Source organism: Columba livia, chromosome 7 (assembly GCF_036013475.1).
Source record: "Columba livia isolate bColLiv1 breed racing homer chromosome 7, bColLiv1.pat.W.v2, whole genome shotgun sequence".
NCBI lineage: Eukaryota > Metazoa > Chordata > Aves > Columbiformes > Columbidae > Columba > Columba livia.
The window spans coordinates 33,372,573-33,386,873 of record NC_088608.1 but is presented as its reverse complement, the minus strand read 5'-3'; the positions used below and the strand labels follow the sequence as shown (position 1 = coordinate 33,386,873).

The 14,301-nt window shown below is 39.2% G+C and overlaps 1 protein-coding gene across 1 annotated transcript in view; it reads left to right on the top strand.

The window, feature by feature from the left end:
• The first annotated feature begins 364 nt into the window (after positions 1–364).
• Positions 365–14,301, top strand: part of RBM44 (RNA binding motif protein 44) — a 40,132-nt gene continuing 26,195 nt past the window's right edge. The window contains exons 1-13 of the mRNA XM_065069978.1: positions 365–4,005; positions 4,146–4,204; positions 5,418–5,594; positions 6,332–6,506; positions 6,587–6,612; positions 7,585–7,657; positions 7,969–8,071; positions 8,405–8,536; positions 9,218–9,288; positions 9,393–9,466; positions 9,764–10,148; positions 10,934–11,079; positions 11,202–11,327. Of these exons, the coding sequence (XP_064926050.1) occupies positions 2,533–4,005; positions 4,146–4,204; positions 5,418–5,594; positions 6,332–6,506; positions 6,587–6,612; positions 7,585–7,657; positions 7,969–8,071; positions 8,405–8,536; positions 9,218–9,288; positions 9,393–9,466; positions 9,764–10,148; positions 10,934–11,079; positions 11,202–11,327 (3,020 nt within the window). The 5' untranslated portion in view covers positions 365–2,532. The remainder of the gene's footprint in view (positions 4,006–4,145; positions 4,205–5,417; positions 5,595–6,331; positions 6,507–6,586; positions 6,613–7,584; positions 7,658–7,968; positions 8,072–8,404; positions 8,537–9,217; positions 9,289–9,392; positions 9,467–9,763; positions 10,149–10,933; positions 11,080–11,201; positions 11,328–14,301) is intronic.

Here is a 14,301-nt window from a genome sequence, read left to right as displayed (position 1 = left end):
CCCGCTGCGGGCAGCTTTCAGGCACCGCACCAGCACCCGGGCGGCTGTGCGGAGCCCGGCAGCACCGTGCGAGGGGCGGCGGGGAACGGCCCGAGCGCCCCGAGGAGACGCGGCCGAGGAGGGTGGGAACACGCGGGGAGCCGCGCCGGCCAATCAGACGCTGGAGCGTTTCTCGTGGTAGCCAATGGGCTGGAGGCGCGGCGGTGAGCGGCGGCTGGCGGCCGTTAGGCGCGTGCTCCGTGTGGCCGTTGGCCGAGGCGCGGAACTGGTGACAGGGCGGGGGTGGGCGCTGGAACGGGGGCGGTCCGGGGGTGGAGAATGGGCTAAATGGCTTTGATGGGCAGCAGGAGGGTTGCTCAGCCGTCCCTGAAGCCGGTGTGAGCTGCGCTTCGCCGCCTTCGGGGTTCCCGTGTGGCGAGTGGGGTGCCGGGCTGCGGGGCGGGCTCCCCGTTCCTCCCGGGGGCTCAGCGGTGGCTGTGCTTTAACAGCAGGGTTGGATTCTAACTGTGTTATTATTTATTTAGCACATACCTAGAGCTGTTCTGGTTCTTGTCTCTTAACTTGTTCTTAAGGAAAAAGGGGAGGGAGGGAAGGTCACCTCTCTGTGATAAATGTGTTATTTTTTATGTCTAGGCATCTAAGATGTGCTTTTATAGTGTTATGGCAATAGTTCTGTTTTCACAGATAAGGTTGTTTCAAACTTCAGTTAGGAGATGAAGATAAAGTTAGTGCACTAAGAAAGCTGACTTCTGTGAAACAAATTACTGTGGAAGTTCGCATAAGGTGTTTTTTTGGAGGGCAACTGACTTCTATTGATGACTTGATTTAAACCATTTTCATTAATTGATTTCAAATTACATTATTTTAATGATTATCCTTATCAGAGGAGAATGAGTGGATGCAGATTTGAGGACAGGCCACGTTTCCCCACGAGGAAGAGCTATCATAATGTTGTCTCTTAGGGGTACATTCTGCAAACCTTCCTGTGCAGATATGAGTCACAGGTCATGCTGTTTGTATCTGGAGTGGATGGAACTCATGTAACTTGTGTGTTAATCCCACAGCAGTGGCCAAGAAACAGGCCTCAGTTTCTACTCTCATGCTCCACCAGCAGCCTCTGTCTCACTTCAGTACTTCTCTTGGGTCCTTACAGACCTATACCACTCTGGAAACCTCCTTGGGAGTATGAACCAGTGACTTGTGTCTTTAGAAGCCTGTGAAACCTAGCTTATGGGCCTCCTGGTTGGTCTGTGTGCCACTGGAGGGGAGTTACAGACAGGGCTGTAATTTGCAGTGCTTTATAGAAGAGTATAGTCAGGTTAGAGGCCTATGACTGTAACAAAAATTGTTATGTTTATTTTCAGTGTTTTAGAAAGCATATGTGACTAAGAAATATGTCTAATGTTTGTATGTATCCCTCTTCATTTTAAGCTTCTGGGGGAAGGCAGAGAGGACCTGACAACTGTTTATAAGAAACAAGCTTCACGAAGGGCATCTTCCACCCCTGTGTGGTTTTTTTCCTCTCCTTTTTGTTCATGTTTGCTATGAAACCAGGTTTGTTCCAAGTCCAGAGCAGGTGTATTGCTTTTCTTAGTTGTATTGTCCAGTTTTCTTCTGTTAAAAGAAGTGCTCTGATCCAAGAAACCATCTTCCTGTTTTCCTTATGACTTATGCTTTCTAATTGTAAAGATTCTCAGGTTTTCTTATGTTTCTGTGCTTGATAACCATTTCTTCTTGTTTCCCAGAATTAAAATGAATATGCTTCCATTTCCCCCTTGTCCAACACCTGAAGGCTTTCTAGTTCTCGGGAAGCACAGAGCTCTAAGTTCACCTCTTTACTAATTTCAGTAGTTTTTAATATTTTTGTAGCTCTCGGACTGAAGGATGTTCCCTACAGTAAATATACTGGTCATGGATCAAGAAGTTGTAAGCTTATTGTAGCAAGGAGTGCTTACAGGCCAGTAAACAATCAGGAATGATGTGAGGTCAGTTTGTGGTCACTAAATCCACGACCATCAGCATTGTGACTTTGAGAGTCAGTATGTGCATCCAAACACCTAGTGAGCTGTCATGAAGCTCACATATGATGTATTAAAAAACAGCTCGCTGTGGATCAGCAGGGATTCCGATGATTCAGCCAAGAAATGCTTCAGTAGTAGGAGGTTGGAAACTTTGCCCAAGAGTGTAAGAAAATAGGACTGACTGGTCTCTGAGGATGTTTTGAAGTCAGACAAGCAAGAGTGGCAATTTTTCTAAACAGCCTTTCATGAGCTCTTAGGTTTTCTTTGAGAACATACCATGTAGTTCCTGGCTTCTATACTAGCATGCAGTAGGTAAAAATAAGATGGTTAATTTAGCATGTTTTTTAAAACACTAATATCCTCTTATATACTATGGAGTATCTCAGACTTCTCTTAATTTTTGTTAAGGTGAGAAACTGATAGGAAGAGATGAGCCAATTACTTTGAGAGGTTGCAGTGGAAGTGAATTGTGTGGATTTCTTCTTCTGAGGAGGGCTTAAGTGTTTGTACCATGGAATCAGAAAAGAAGAGTGATGTTACAAGCAAAAGGAGATGCTTTAATCAGACCTCCCACACTTATTCTGAGAAAACTGAGCACATGCTTGTCAGAAACGTTGCAGCAGGAACTAACCACTATGGTTTTGGCCAAGCACATTCTGCCAAAGTTTCAGAATTAAAGTTTTCAGAGGACAGCTTACCTTATTTAAATTCATCTTTAGATGCAGATATTGAAATCTATAATAAGCAGAGAATGAGAATTTGCTGCGCACGGGTAGATGAAAACAAGGAAGAAGCTGATACATTGGGAAGGGCATGTGACAACACCCACTTCAATTGTGGGGTGTGTGATGATTGCAGGCAAAGCCATTTAGATGAAGATTCACAGCTGGAGTATCTTAGTGCTCACGAGCAAGATTTTGATGATGGGAATAGCTCAAGTAAGTTTTCTGAGCAAAGAGGAACGATAGGCATCGAAACCTTAAAGCTGACAGATCCAGTTCATGAAGTTCCAGAGGGTGGAGTCACAACGGAACAAAATCTTGTTGACATGTCAGAAGATTGTTCTTCTGAGTATGGTGTAGGTGCCCCAACCTGCCTAGAAGCAGCTACGCCAGAGCTTCCCCATCTGCTTCAGGCCTCCCTGTCTCTGCAAGATTCCAGTGATCATCAGGAAGAGCAGACAGAGTATCATAGTGTTGTTTGTGGAAGTATACTTGAAAGTCATTCTTACGGGAGTAAAGAAGCGGTCTGTCCAAATCTGCTTGTATGTGACAGTTTAGAAAGTGAAGAGGTGAAAGACACCCCACTGATTGGTGGCAGGCTGCTACCTCAAATTGCTACAAGTGAAGAAGTGCTTGAAAAAAATGACAGACATTCACAGCATCTCAATGAAGCAAGACAATCCTTGACTTTAGCCATGGGGAAGGGCCCCTGCAGTAGCCGTGCAGAAGCTGTGCAATTTTGCAAATGTGCAGAGGACTTTGATTTCTACAGTTGTGAAGAATCTGTTGTGTGCGCACGTGGTACCAGCTATACTGTGATGGATGCTGAAACACAGTTTCCAGTCTCTGCATTTCTCACTAGCAAGAATCCCTTTTTTGGAGTGGAAGCTGCAGATGAATCCCTATGTGGAAATACCAGCTGTCTGAATTTGGTGCGTTGTGAAACCTTGAAAAAAGTTGCCAGTGACTCTACAGTTAACCAGGCTGTTGACGTGAGTTCTGATTTTAGAGCTTGCTTTACAACAAGCAGAAGTACCAGTGCTCAGGTTTGTCTCTCATCCAGGGCTATTAATACAGAGATAACAATGATGAACAAATCTCGACCCGCGGAATGGTGCCGTGAAAGCTGTGCAGATGTTGCTTGCAATACAGACTGGTCATGTGGAGCCTGTAGTACAGAGGAAATTTGTTCACAGCTTACTGGCACAGTGGAAAAACACTCAGATGGCAATACTGCAACAGCTGAAATAAGCTCACTACAGGTAATTAAGGAAAACAAACAATTATGATATATAGCACTTTTTTGACTTAAAATTTGCTATGAACTTGTCTGCACGAATGTTATTCTGTAACTTTTAAAAATGTTTTGTTGGTTTGTTGTTTTTTTTATTTATTTATTTAGGAACAGCGGATATCAAAAAATGAGCTTTGTAGCAGCTGTTTAAAGATAAGCACTGACAGGTGGGTCATGAATCATTCTTCATTTGGAATTCTAGGTGCTGGATAAGATTCTTTTAATGAATGAAAAGCGTCTGTGACTTAGCAAAACTCATGGTACTAAAAGATTGCTGGGTAGCAGCTCCTAGGCTGGAGGGAAGGGCTACCTTTCAGAGGGACCTGGACAAGTAAGAAGAATGAGCTGAAGACCTCTTGAAGTTGAAGAAAGACCAAAGGAGCCTTGGTCTGCAGTAGTATACTGGCCAAGAACAAGTTGAGTGTAAGTCAGCAGTGCTGCTGTATGGTGAAGAAGGGAAGCCACATCCTGGGGCTGTGTTAGCAAGAGGTGGAGGGAAGTGTTGGTTCTTCTGTTTGGTGCTTGTGAGTTTGCCTCTGGAAAGGCATTTCCATCTGTGCACCTTGTAGTGCAAGAAAGAGACTGGCAGACTGGGGAAGTCCACCATGGAGAAGGTGAGGGGAGCTGGTGGAGCTCCTGATGTGTGGGGAGAGCTGAAGGAACTGGATTTGATCAGCCTGGAGAAGGGAAGGCTGGGGAGGTGGGGAACCTCCCTGCAGTTCTTGGCAATTGAGTGGTGGGTTGCTGAGAAGACAGAGTCAAATTCTTTGCAGAGCTGCATTTTGCAAGGCCAAGAGCCAGCAGTCACAGTGAGGGGAATTGTAAGTGGGTGTAAGAAAAAGTTTCTTACAGTGAGAATAGGATTGGAACAGTGTTGGAGAGATGGTACTGTGTCCTCTCTTGGAGATTTAAAAAAACAAAACCTAAGCCCCACAATGCAGCTGGCCTGGATGAGATGCTGAGCTAAATTTGAAGTTAGTCCTGCTTTGAGTGGAGGTTTGTACTGCTGACCTCTAGAGACACTTTCCAACCTAAATTATTCTGTGACTGTGGAAACAAATGTAAGTGCATCTATGGATCAGCAGGGTTGCTAAGTGTCTTCTTGTTCTCACAGCTGCACTTTTTGGATATAAATTATTATGGTGCTCATGGAGTTTCCACCTCTCAGTTAAGGCTGATTATAATGTGAAAGCTACTGGAAGACATAATTTTTTCTGTGTAGTAAATAGGAGGAACTAATTTTATTTATCTTTTTTTTTTTCTTCTCCTTGAATCATAACAAAAATAGCTTCTGGAAAGCTACTTGTTTCAAAATAAAACATAATGAATGTAAAATATTGACTCAAGGGCTTCAAGATTTTGTTTATTATTATTTTAAAGGCCGATACACCTTGACAAACAAACTGTGAAGAATTCTACATCGAGCTGCTGTCAAAAAATACTGCAGAGAGCGATTGAAGCAGAATTGCAGACTCTGAACACTCATTATCAGATGTGCTATCAGCACTGCTTGAAGATTTACAAACTGGCTTTGGAAGAAACCACATGTTTTAGCAGGCATGTACTTTAATGTCCTTTTAAACGAAATAGCTAACTTCGTTAGAAGGCATTAATTGCTGAATATTACTGATGTAGTCTATGCATTTCTTGTAATAATGTTTATAGTTAGCGTTGTTGTCCAAAAGATATTTTGTTCCTGGAGCTGCCAAGTCATATTTTCAGCCTAAAATTTTCCGTAGCATTCACAGACCCCCCCCCCAAAAACCAAACCAGACCAAAAAAAAACACCCCAAAACATAAAAAACCCCCACCACTTTGTTTCCAGGAAAATGTCTTTCTGTATGGAAGGAATAGTACAGAGAATCCGTTCAGGAGTGGTGAGATACATAGAGGGGAGGAGGTAGTAAAGGAGAGAGAGAGAGAGGAGATGTAGGACTGTTAAGAGGTGAGGCAGGAAGTGGGTGGAGATTGCAGAGTCTCCAGCTGATAAAGCTTATGCCTTGTAAGGAATCTGGAATTCCACCAAGAAGTCCTGCCTCAGAACGCTTTACTGTGCCACAGATAGCTGTAAAGCCTCCTCACGGTAGTGTCTGCTCCAAAGCTCAGACTCAGGAGAGCACCTAGGACTGCCGTGAAAGAGTACGGCTCCAGAAAGCAGCTGTGCGTATCAGGAGTGAACTCCTGTTCTGGCACCATGTGGAGGAATCTTTAAACACTTGGGCAATTCTGGAAGCAGTAAAATAAATGAAATGTCTGTCTGAGTTGATCTTATTTTCTTATACATATTTTAACAGATGTAATAGAAATATCGAATTATGTTCATCTCTCATGCTGGTTTTGGAAGAGCTAAAAGAGAATTACAACAGAATGAGAATGAAAATAAAAATGGGCATACCTTTAAATGCACTTCCACCGCTATCAGTTGAGATGAAGTTGTCCCCCATCTCCTCTCCTTATGTCCCATCCAAGGTAATTTCTTAATCGCTTTTTGTTTTTAATAGAAATTGCTTTCTTCAGAAAATTAAGACAAATCTTTTATTTTTTGACAGTTTTTCAGAGAGGATCTTTGCTATGAGTAAGTAGTCCTCATGTGTGGTATTTATTGAAGTTAAAATAAATGAGGAGTTTAAAATGTGGTAAACTTAGAATTTCTTTATTTTGGGATGTATCTTGTTGGTCCAGACTCTCTAGCTGAAGACAAGCATAGCAATTTGGGTACAGTGATTTTATTTTAAGGAGATTTTTATTCTGTAGTGTTCTAACACGCAAACTATGGGGTTGTATTTTTTTACTAACTTTATAGTAAAACTTGTCAATTTACAAGTAATTTTCCTGGTTCCTTACTTTCACTACTAAAAACCTTTGTCTCTAATCTTAATGCTATCTGTCTTAAAAAACAACATCAACAAAACCACACACACACACAAAAACCCACCACCAACAAAAAAACAAAACACCAAACCCCACCAAAACAAAAAGACTTTGCTGCCAACAAAGATAATATTAGACACAGAAGGTGGTGTTCTGCTGAGATTATAATTCTGTTTTGAAGAATGATAGAAAAATAACTTCATCTTTCAGGAAGGCATATGGTACTGCATGTTTGAGAGCCATGTCCAGTTCCTTTATGTAAGTGGAGATTAAAACAGATTGGGCAATAAGTTTGTACTGCATCAGGTAAAGGAATAGAGATATTTTTCAAATTTCATGTTAAACATCAGTAAAATGAATCAAAAATTGCACAGAGATTTCAAATTGGAAAGACATACATGGAAACATTGGACAGAAAGCTGTCTGGGTATAAAGGAAAACCAGCCTAATATAAACCTGGAACATAGCTTTATGTTTTATGTTGCAACCAATGCTTTTATAAAATACAGGTACCAAAAAACTTTGGTTCCCATTTCGAGCTAAGATTTGTTAAGCACATTTTATTTATTTTACTGTGAGCTTTTGGAACTATTTAATATTTTGGAGTACTTGGTATCACTGTAGAATTTAAAATGGTCATGCCATATTTCGTATGAAATTCTTGGTTCTGTTTTAGTTCTGTTTCAGGCACAAGAAAAGCTGACTTTGAAGCACCAAAACTGCAAGAAAGGAAAATTTCTGTTAACATGGTAGGGACTTGTTCATTACTGCATTTCCTAGATATTATGTTGTGAAGCATAGTGTTCTCTTAGGTATATGCAAATACCATCACAGTCTTCAGGGCTCAAACTGGGATTCTCTGCCAGTAATTGCAAATGCAGCTCGTGTGACTTTTTGACATTTTGGTTGTCCTTTCAAAATAAAATAATTTGGGCTTCTTGAAGATGATCAGTAGGTTAACTTTTTAAAACGTGCTGGTTTAATCATTTAATATTCTGAAGCTCAGAAAAATAACGTGATTAGGTACAAGTGCTGTGATGTAACTGAAACACGTTTATAGGACAATCCACAGCTTGTATGTTTAACTGATGCCAGTCAGCCAAGTGAGTCGACTTCCTCCAAGACATTTGAAGGACAACATAAAGATCAGCATGTGGAATGTGGTAAGTGATCTGCTTCTACTACAAATACTGCATTATTTGTTAGTTTACTTATTGGAAAAAAAAAAATAAACCATCTGTAAAACATATGTGGATATTCAACTTTCTTTCTGTGAAGGAATGTTCAATGTTATCTCAGCCCTAAATTCATATATTGAAAAAAGAATTGCTACTTAACTCAGAAGTGAAAGCTAGTATGTGTCACCTCTTCATAACGTAGTACCAAATCATGTAGGTAGCTGGAATCCTCTTAAGCACACAGAAATTTGATATTCATTCATATGACATACCATGTTGTGAATTTTAACACACTGAAATTTATTTCAAATGTCAAAGGCTGTGTGAAAAATGAAGAAGGGAATGAATATTGGTTTGATGCTAAAGAGGACTTGACAGTACCAGATTTTTCAGTAATATCTGAAGAAACAGAAAAGCAACAAGAAAAACAAGACATGGTAGATGTAAGAGGTGAGGTCGAGTGCTTTAAGCTTCCATATCCAACGATAATGTTTATTATTTGAGTATTCTTTCAACAAGCATAAGTAAACTTGGAAAAAAATGCCAGCTGGGTTTTCAGACTTATTTTTTCACTGACTTGCAGTGAATCCTTGTAGAGATACTCAGCTCTTTTCATCCAGGTTTTTCCTTGAAAACTTTACCTGCAGTGGTTAAACTCAATTTAGTAAATGATGTGCCTAAAAATCTGTCTTTTTCTCTCTTCCTCCCCTTTCTGCTTCTTCCCAATACTGGCTTCTGAAGAATTAGCTGGGAATAGTCAGTGCTGGGAGACTTGGGTCCCAGTGATGGGCACGGTTAGAAGGTTCAGGAGCAGAGCGCTTGTGTGCTCTGTGGTGGGGACTCAGTACACTACCTGTGCTTTAATGCTGGTACCTGTTAGTTCAGACTGGTGTTCTCTCTGGTTGTCCCTCTTCTGCCTTTTCAATGGCCAGGAAAGACACAGGGAAAAGAGATTTCAGAAACTGAACTGGTCTGCTTCTCGGGATGCTTTCTGTTAGAAGATACTCTTCATTCTTTTAGGGTTTTCAAAGGTTTTTTGTTCTGCATGTTCCGAAATCTACAGAGATGGTGTTGACTTGAACTGAAATAAGAATAGTTAGTAACATGTTGCTTTCTTATGTTTATTATTAGAAACCAAGAAAATTGAGAGTGGAAATGAGTGTTTTATTTGTATTGGTGGCCTGAGTTCCTCAGTGTCAGAGGTATGCCTGTCCTTATTTATATCATAGTAGTAACATCTTGCCTCTTTTCTGAATTCTTTCATACTATACATTTGCAACCAAAATATATTGCTTCTATTTTGTAGGGTGATTTAAGATCACATTTCCAGAAGTATCAGATTTCTGACATTCTTATGTGTGTGGATTCTGGTAACTACAGGTATATGAATTTAAGTTTTACTTGTTTCAGATATTATTGCTGTCAAAGTAAGTGAATAATGGGAGAGAGGAGGGAGTTGTTCATTAATTTATTTTCATATTGGTTTTGTAAATATTGTAGAGAGAGAGGTTGACAATAACTTATCATTCTAGGTAGCTTCTCAGCATATGAGAAGTATTCTGAAATTTTCTGTTGAGTTTGAGATACAGTTAATATTTGAAAGATGAGAACCATAATGTGTTCTTACTGATAGAAATTTGTGTTTTACTTAGTTTCTTTTTTTATTTTATGTCTTAGATATGCATTTATTTGCTTTAAAGAGGCTAACAAAGCAAAATTAGCTGTAGAGGAAATGAACGAGAAAAAAATAAAAGGAAAAACAATAAGCGTTGAATTTGTAAAGCATTCGTCATTAGTTTCCCAAATACTTACAAATAAGCTCTGGCCTGAAATCCAGCCTGTTGATAGCAGTCAAAGAAAAGATCAAGATAAAACACTCACTTCAGCCTCCAATGCTGTGAAAGCACCTTATGCCATCTCTGCTGCTGAGAAAACGCAACTGCTTCCCATAGCTCCATCAAAAATTTCTTGCTCTACGCAAGTACCTTCAGAAGCCAAGTGCCCTCATCTGAAATCATCTAGTGAAGATTCGGTACATTATTTGATTGGAGTTAATCAAAAGGTAAGTAATTATTAGTAAGCCTCCTTTGTATGGCAGATTTAAGAGCCTTAAAACTTCTTGTCCCATAACATGTTACATTTTATATATATATATAGAATTATGTTAGTATAGGAAAACATGTCATTAATAAATTTCTGGTCTGCCGCAGAAGAGCGAGAGCATCATTCATTTGCCCTTGCATCAAATTATGATCTTTTTTTTTTTCTTAATGCTAAGCCAGTTGGAAACCTAGCCATTTGCACTAGATTTTTCATCTTGCTTTTCTCCTCATTTGAGTTTTCACTTCTAACACTTATATTTTTTTATATGAATATTTTGTGATTTTTACACAGGAAAGATTTTTGGATATCAGAGGGGAAACTCCTGGGTTTTAAACATAAATCTAAAGAAACATATGTATAAATACATGTTTTTGTGTTTACTCATGTTGGTCCCTGGAGGATAAGGCAAAGTTAGTAATTGCTGGTGTTGCTCTTACAAACTGGATAGGTATGCTGCCCTTCAGGATTTAACTTCAAACATGCTAGTCCTCTGGGAAGTATAAATCTGACCTAGTTTCATGTAGCAGGTATGTCAGTTACACATAAATGCATGTAGTAATATTATTTCAAATTTGCAGATTGGATAATATGACTGGCTGTACTAGGATAGCTTATAGATCTGAATCTCTATCTGTCATATTTTCTGTTTTCGTAACAGGAATATTTATTAGCAGAAAAGTTATGTTCTATTACCCGCACAATACTTAACCCATTCACTTTTTGCTTATTTTGATGCAATTTTAGGACACTGGAGAAAATTTCCTGCAGAAAACCTCTGCTCCTTTCTCCACTAATTCTTATGAGGCCTTTATTCCTCTAAATACATTGAATTTGAGCAGCTTTACCAAATTAATGAAGAAACTTCAAGAAATGCATCCAGAAGCTAGCAGGTGGGAGTGTTTGGATTTCATTTCTGCCCTGATTTGTAGTGGATCCAGTATCCGTGGTAACCAAGTGCTGACTGTATTGCAAAAAATGTGGTGTAAACAGTTATTTCTTTTTATTCATGTAGAGACAAAATTGTGGATGCTCTGCTGGAGGTGAAGAAAAACAACAAAGGTATCTTAAGTGGCTTACCCATCAGCACTATTAGGGAAAGGACCTCTGCCATTCTAAGGAAATCAACACCCAGTTGTGGGTAGGAAAAGCAATGTAAATAAGTGAGTATTCTAGCCTACAGAAATATATCAAAATAAACCCACTTGTGTTTGTGTAGCTGCATAGCCTGACTAGGTTAGTAAGTAACTTAGTGTAAAGTTCTGCAAGAAGTACCTGAATGAATCCCCTGAAACAACAGTTTCTAAGGATTGTTAGCTGTTTTGCAGAACATCTGTAAACAGATTGGCTTGCAAGCTCTATGCACCCTATAAAACTTGGTATGCTGGGAGTTTTATTATGCAAACGGTTTCATTGATTGATTTAGTGGAGAACAGCATCATCGTATGTATTTTGTACAAAGGTGACACCTAATGGCCAGTCCTTGTGTAGCAGTTCATAAAGAAATCCAAGCATAGGCTTAATTTTGGTTTAAAAATTGATTATTTCTATCTGATGTATGAAATTCAGTTCTGGGCTAGAAATCTACCGGAGTAAGATTGTGTGTCTTTTAGTTTTTTCATGTTAGGGGACATCTTGCATGATGACACAGCACTGGATGCTGCGGGAAGCTGAACATGCTAAAACCACAGCCCACAATTGCAGGGATGTACATACAAGTGATATAACTGAAACTGTCCTGTAGGAGACATCCTTGAGTTGGTTAATTTTGGTTTAAAATTTTGGTTTAAAAATTGATTATTTCTATCTGATGTATGAAATTCAGTTCTGGGCTAGAAATCTACCAGAGTAAGATTGTGTCTCTTTTAGTTTTTTCATGTTAGGGGACATCTTGCATGATGACACAGCACTGGATGCTGCGGGAAGCTGAACATGCTAAAACCACAGCCCACAATTGCAGGGATGTACATACAAGTGATATAACTGAAACTGTCCTGTAGGAGACATCCTTGAGTTGGCGCTTGTTTCAGTCTACTATTAAGCTTGCTATTCTGCTTGCTTTAGGGCTTCCTGCACTGTCCCATACCTTCTGAGAGCTCCTCCAGCTTCACTTTTGCCCACAAAACCAATCTGTCCAGTTGTATGGTATTTTTTCTTCTGAGGTGTTTCTTCCCTAAACTGCACCAAATTCTTAATGCTCTGATTTTGGTCTCAAAGCTCCTGTTTCAAGGATGTCAAGGAGTCAGTTTGGTTTTAATTGATACCACCTCTTCCAAGATGTGTATTATTTATGCAAATAGATTTACTTATCTAAGTGTTTCCCACGCACTGCGTGTCGCTTATCAGACTAAATTCTCCTGGTTAGCTGCCTCTGCACATGTTACTGTAGTGCACCAGTAAACCGTAACACAGCCTTAACTCAGACAGAACTGCTGTGCGTTACATAGTAGAACTGTAACAGAAGTAGAGAAATTCTGCCCAGGAAGACAAAGCAGAAGCCTGGGTTAGAAAAGTTTCCATAGTTGCATTAAATGTACAATTAGATGCTTATAAGCCATTTGTCTCAGTCTTTGTTCTAGGAAGTAGTATCAGTGACCAGAAAAGTCCCTCAGAAAGACAGCCTGTAGTTTGTGCTGAATACACAGGGACACAGGATAGGATTTTAAATACAGCATAAGATTTTACCTCCCATAGTGAGGGAGAGGGTAAAAGGATTTCGACCAATTTGCGTGTTTGGCTATGTTCATAAGTTTGTTAGTTTGGCAGTTGACTACCCTGTTTTATAACAGCCTCAAATGTATTGTACTTCCTTGTAAAGTGATTATTTGTTTGTTTTTAAATGGCGTGTGGGCTTAACAATAATAATTGTTCCTATTACAGTATTTGTTGCTTTGCTAAAGAGATGATGACCTATAACAATTTTTACTTTCATCATGAGGGAGCTGTGAAATAGCCAAATAATTAGTAAGTAATGGGGAAAAAGAATTCTCAGCTTCCATAGTAAGAAACATGTAATAGGTTTAAGAAAAGATGATTGTGCTCAAAGCCTATCTGTACTATTCTGGTTTGTGTATAGCTTCAGACTTTCATGAAGGGTAATGTCCACTGAGAAATACCACCTTGGAGGCTTATATTCTTGCAAGCTGATGAAATGTCCAGAGTTCTACAGATAATACTTTTATGTCAAGTTATATTACATAGTATTTAGTGTATAAAAGCTTGAATTCAGCTTTAAAGTAAAGCATGATATAAACTTGACTTTCTTTTCTTTGGCTGACTTTGCCCAGCGTTGGACATCTGAATGTTGATAGATCTTGTGTATTTGTTAATTTTGAAGGAGTAATTTAATTAGAAATGAGAAGTTAGGTTTTGGACTGAATGTCCTTTTGTTCTCATTAGTGAGCGGCTGTCCTGTTTACCTGAATGGCACGCTTAAGCTTTTTCTGTTTTCTAAACCTAATTGTAGGCTGCAGTTAAGAGGAATTATGGTGATATTAAAGCTTTCATGGGCAGCATTAAAAATGGCTCTTTCCTTAAATTTTATCAGTACCAAATGTCCATGCTTGGAAGCTTTCTGTGAAATTAGTAATCTGCGTAGTAACAATATAAAAATAGACCAATGGAGAGGAGTCTTCTCAAAGCATAACTAAAACAGCACTTTGAGGAACATAAAGAAATACATGGAGCCTGCAAACTAATAAAGGATGATTTGATAACTTTATTCTGAATTAATAAAAAATGACCACCAGATATAATTTGTTACACAAAGATTATATATTATATTTTATTGTAGTAATTTCTTTCATGTGGTTCTTGAAGGTAGGAAACCTTACTCTTCTGTGTACTTCTGCCATACATAGTAAAATTATTACAGCTTCCTGTGGTTTTCTGGGGTCCTAAAACTGCTAATATTCCTTTTATTTGAGTATGTACACACAAAATTTATGTGCTGCTTTTGTTTGTTTGTTTTTCAAGAAGATGCCTTTCTGATGATGAAGAATCAGTCATCTCCCTTGGGAAGTTTTTTGCAAATCCTATACTCCAGCTTGTTGCAGGATCGTACTGTTTTCCTTCATTGATTTATTTCAGCAGATTTTCATGAAAACTCATGTAGC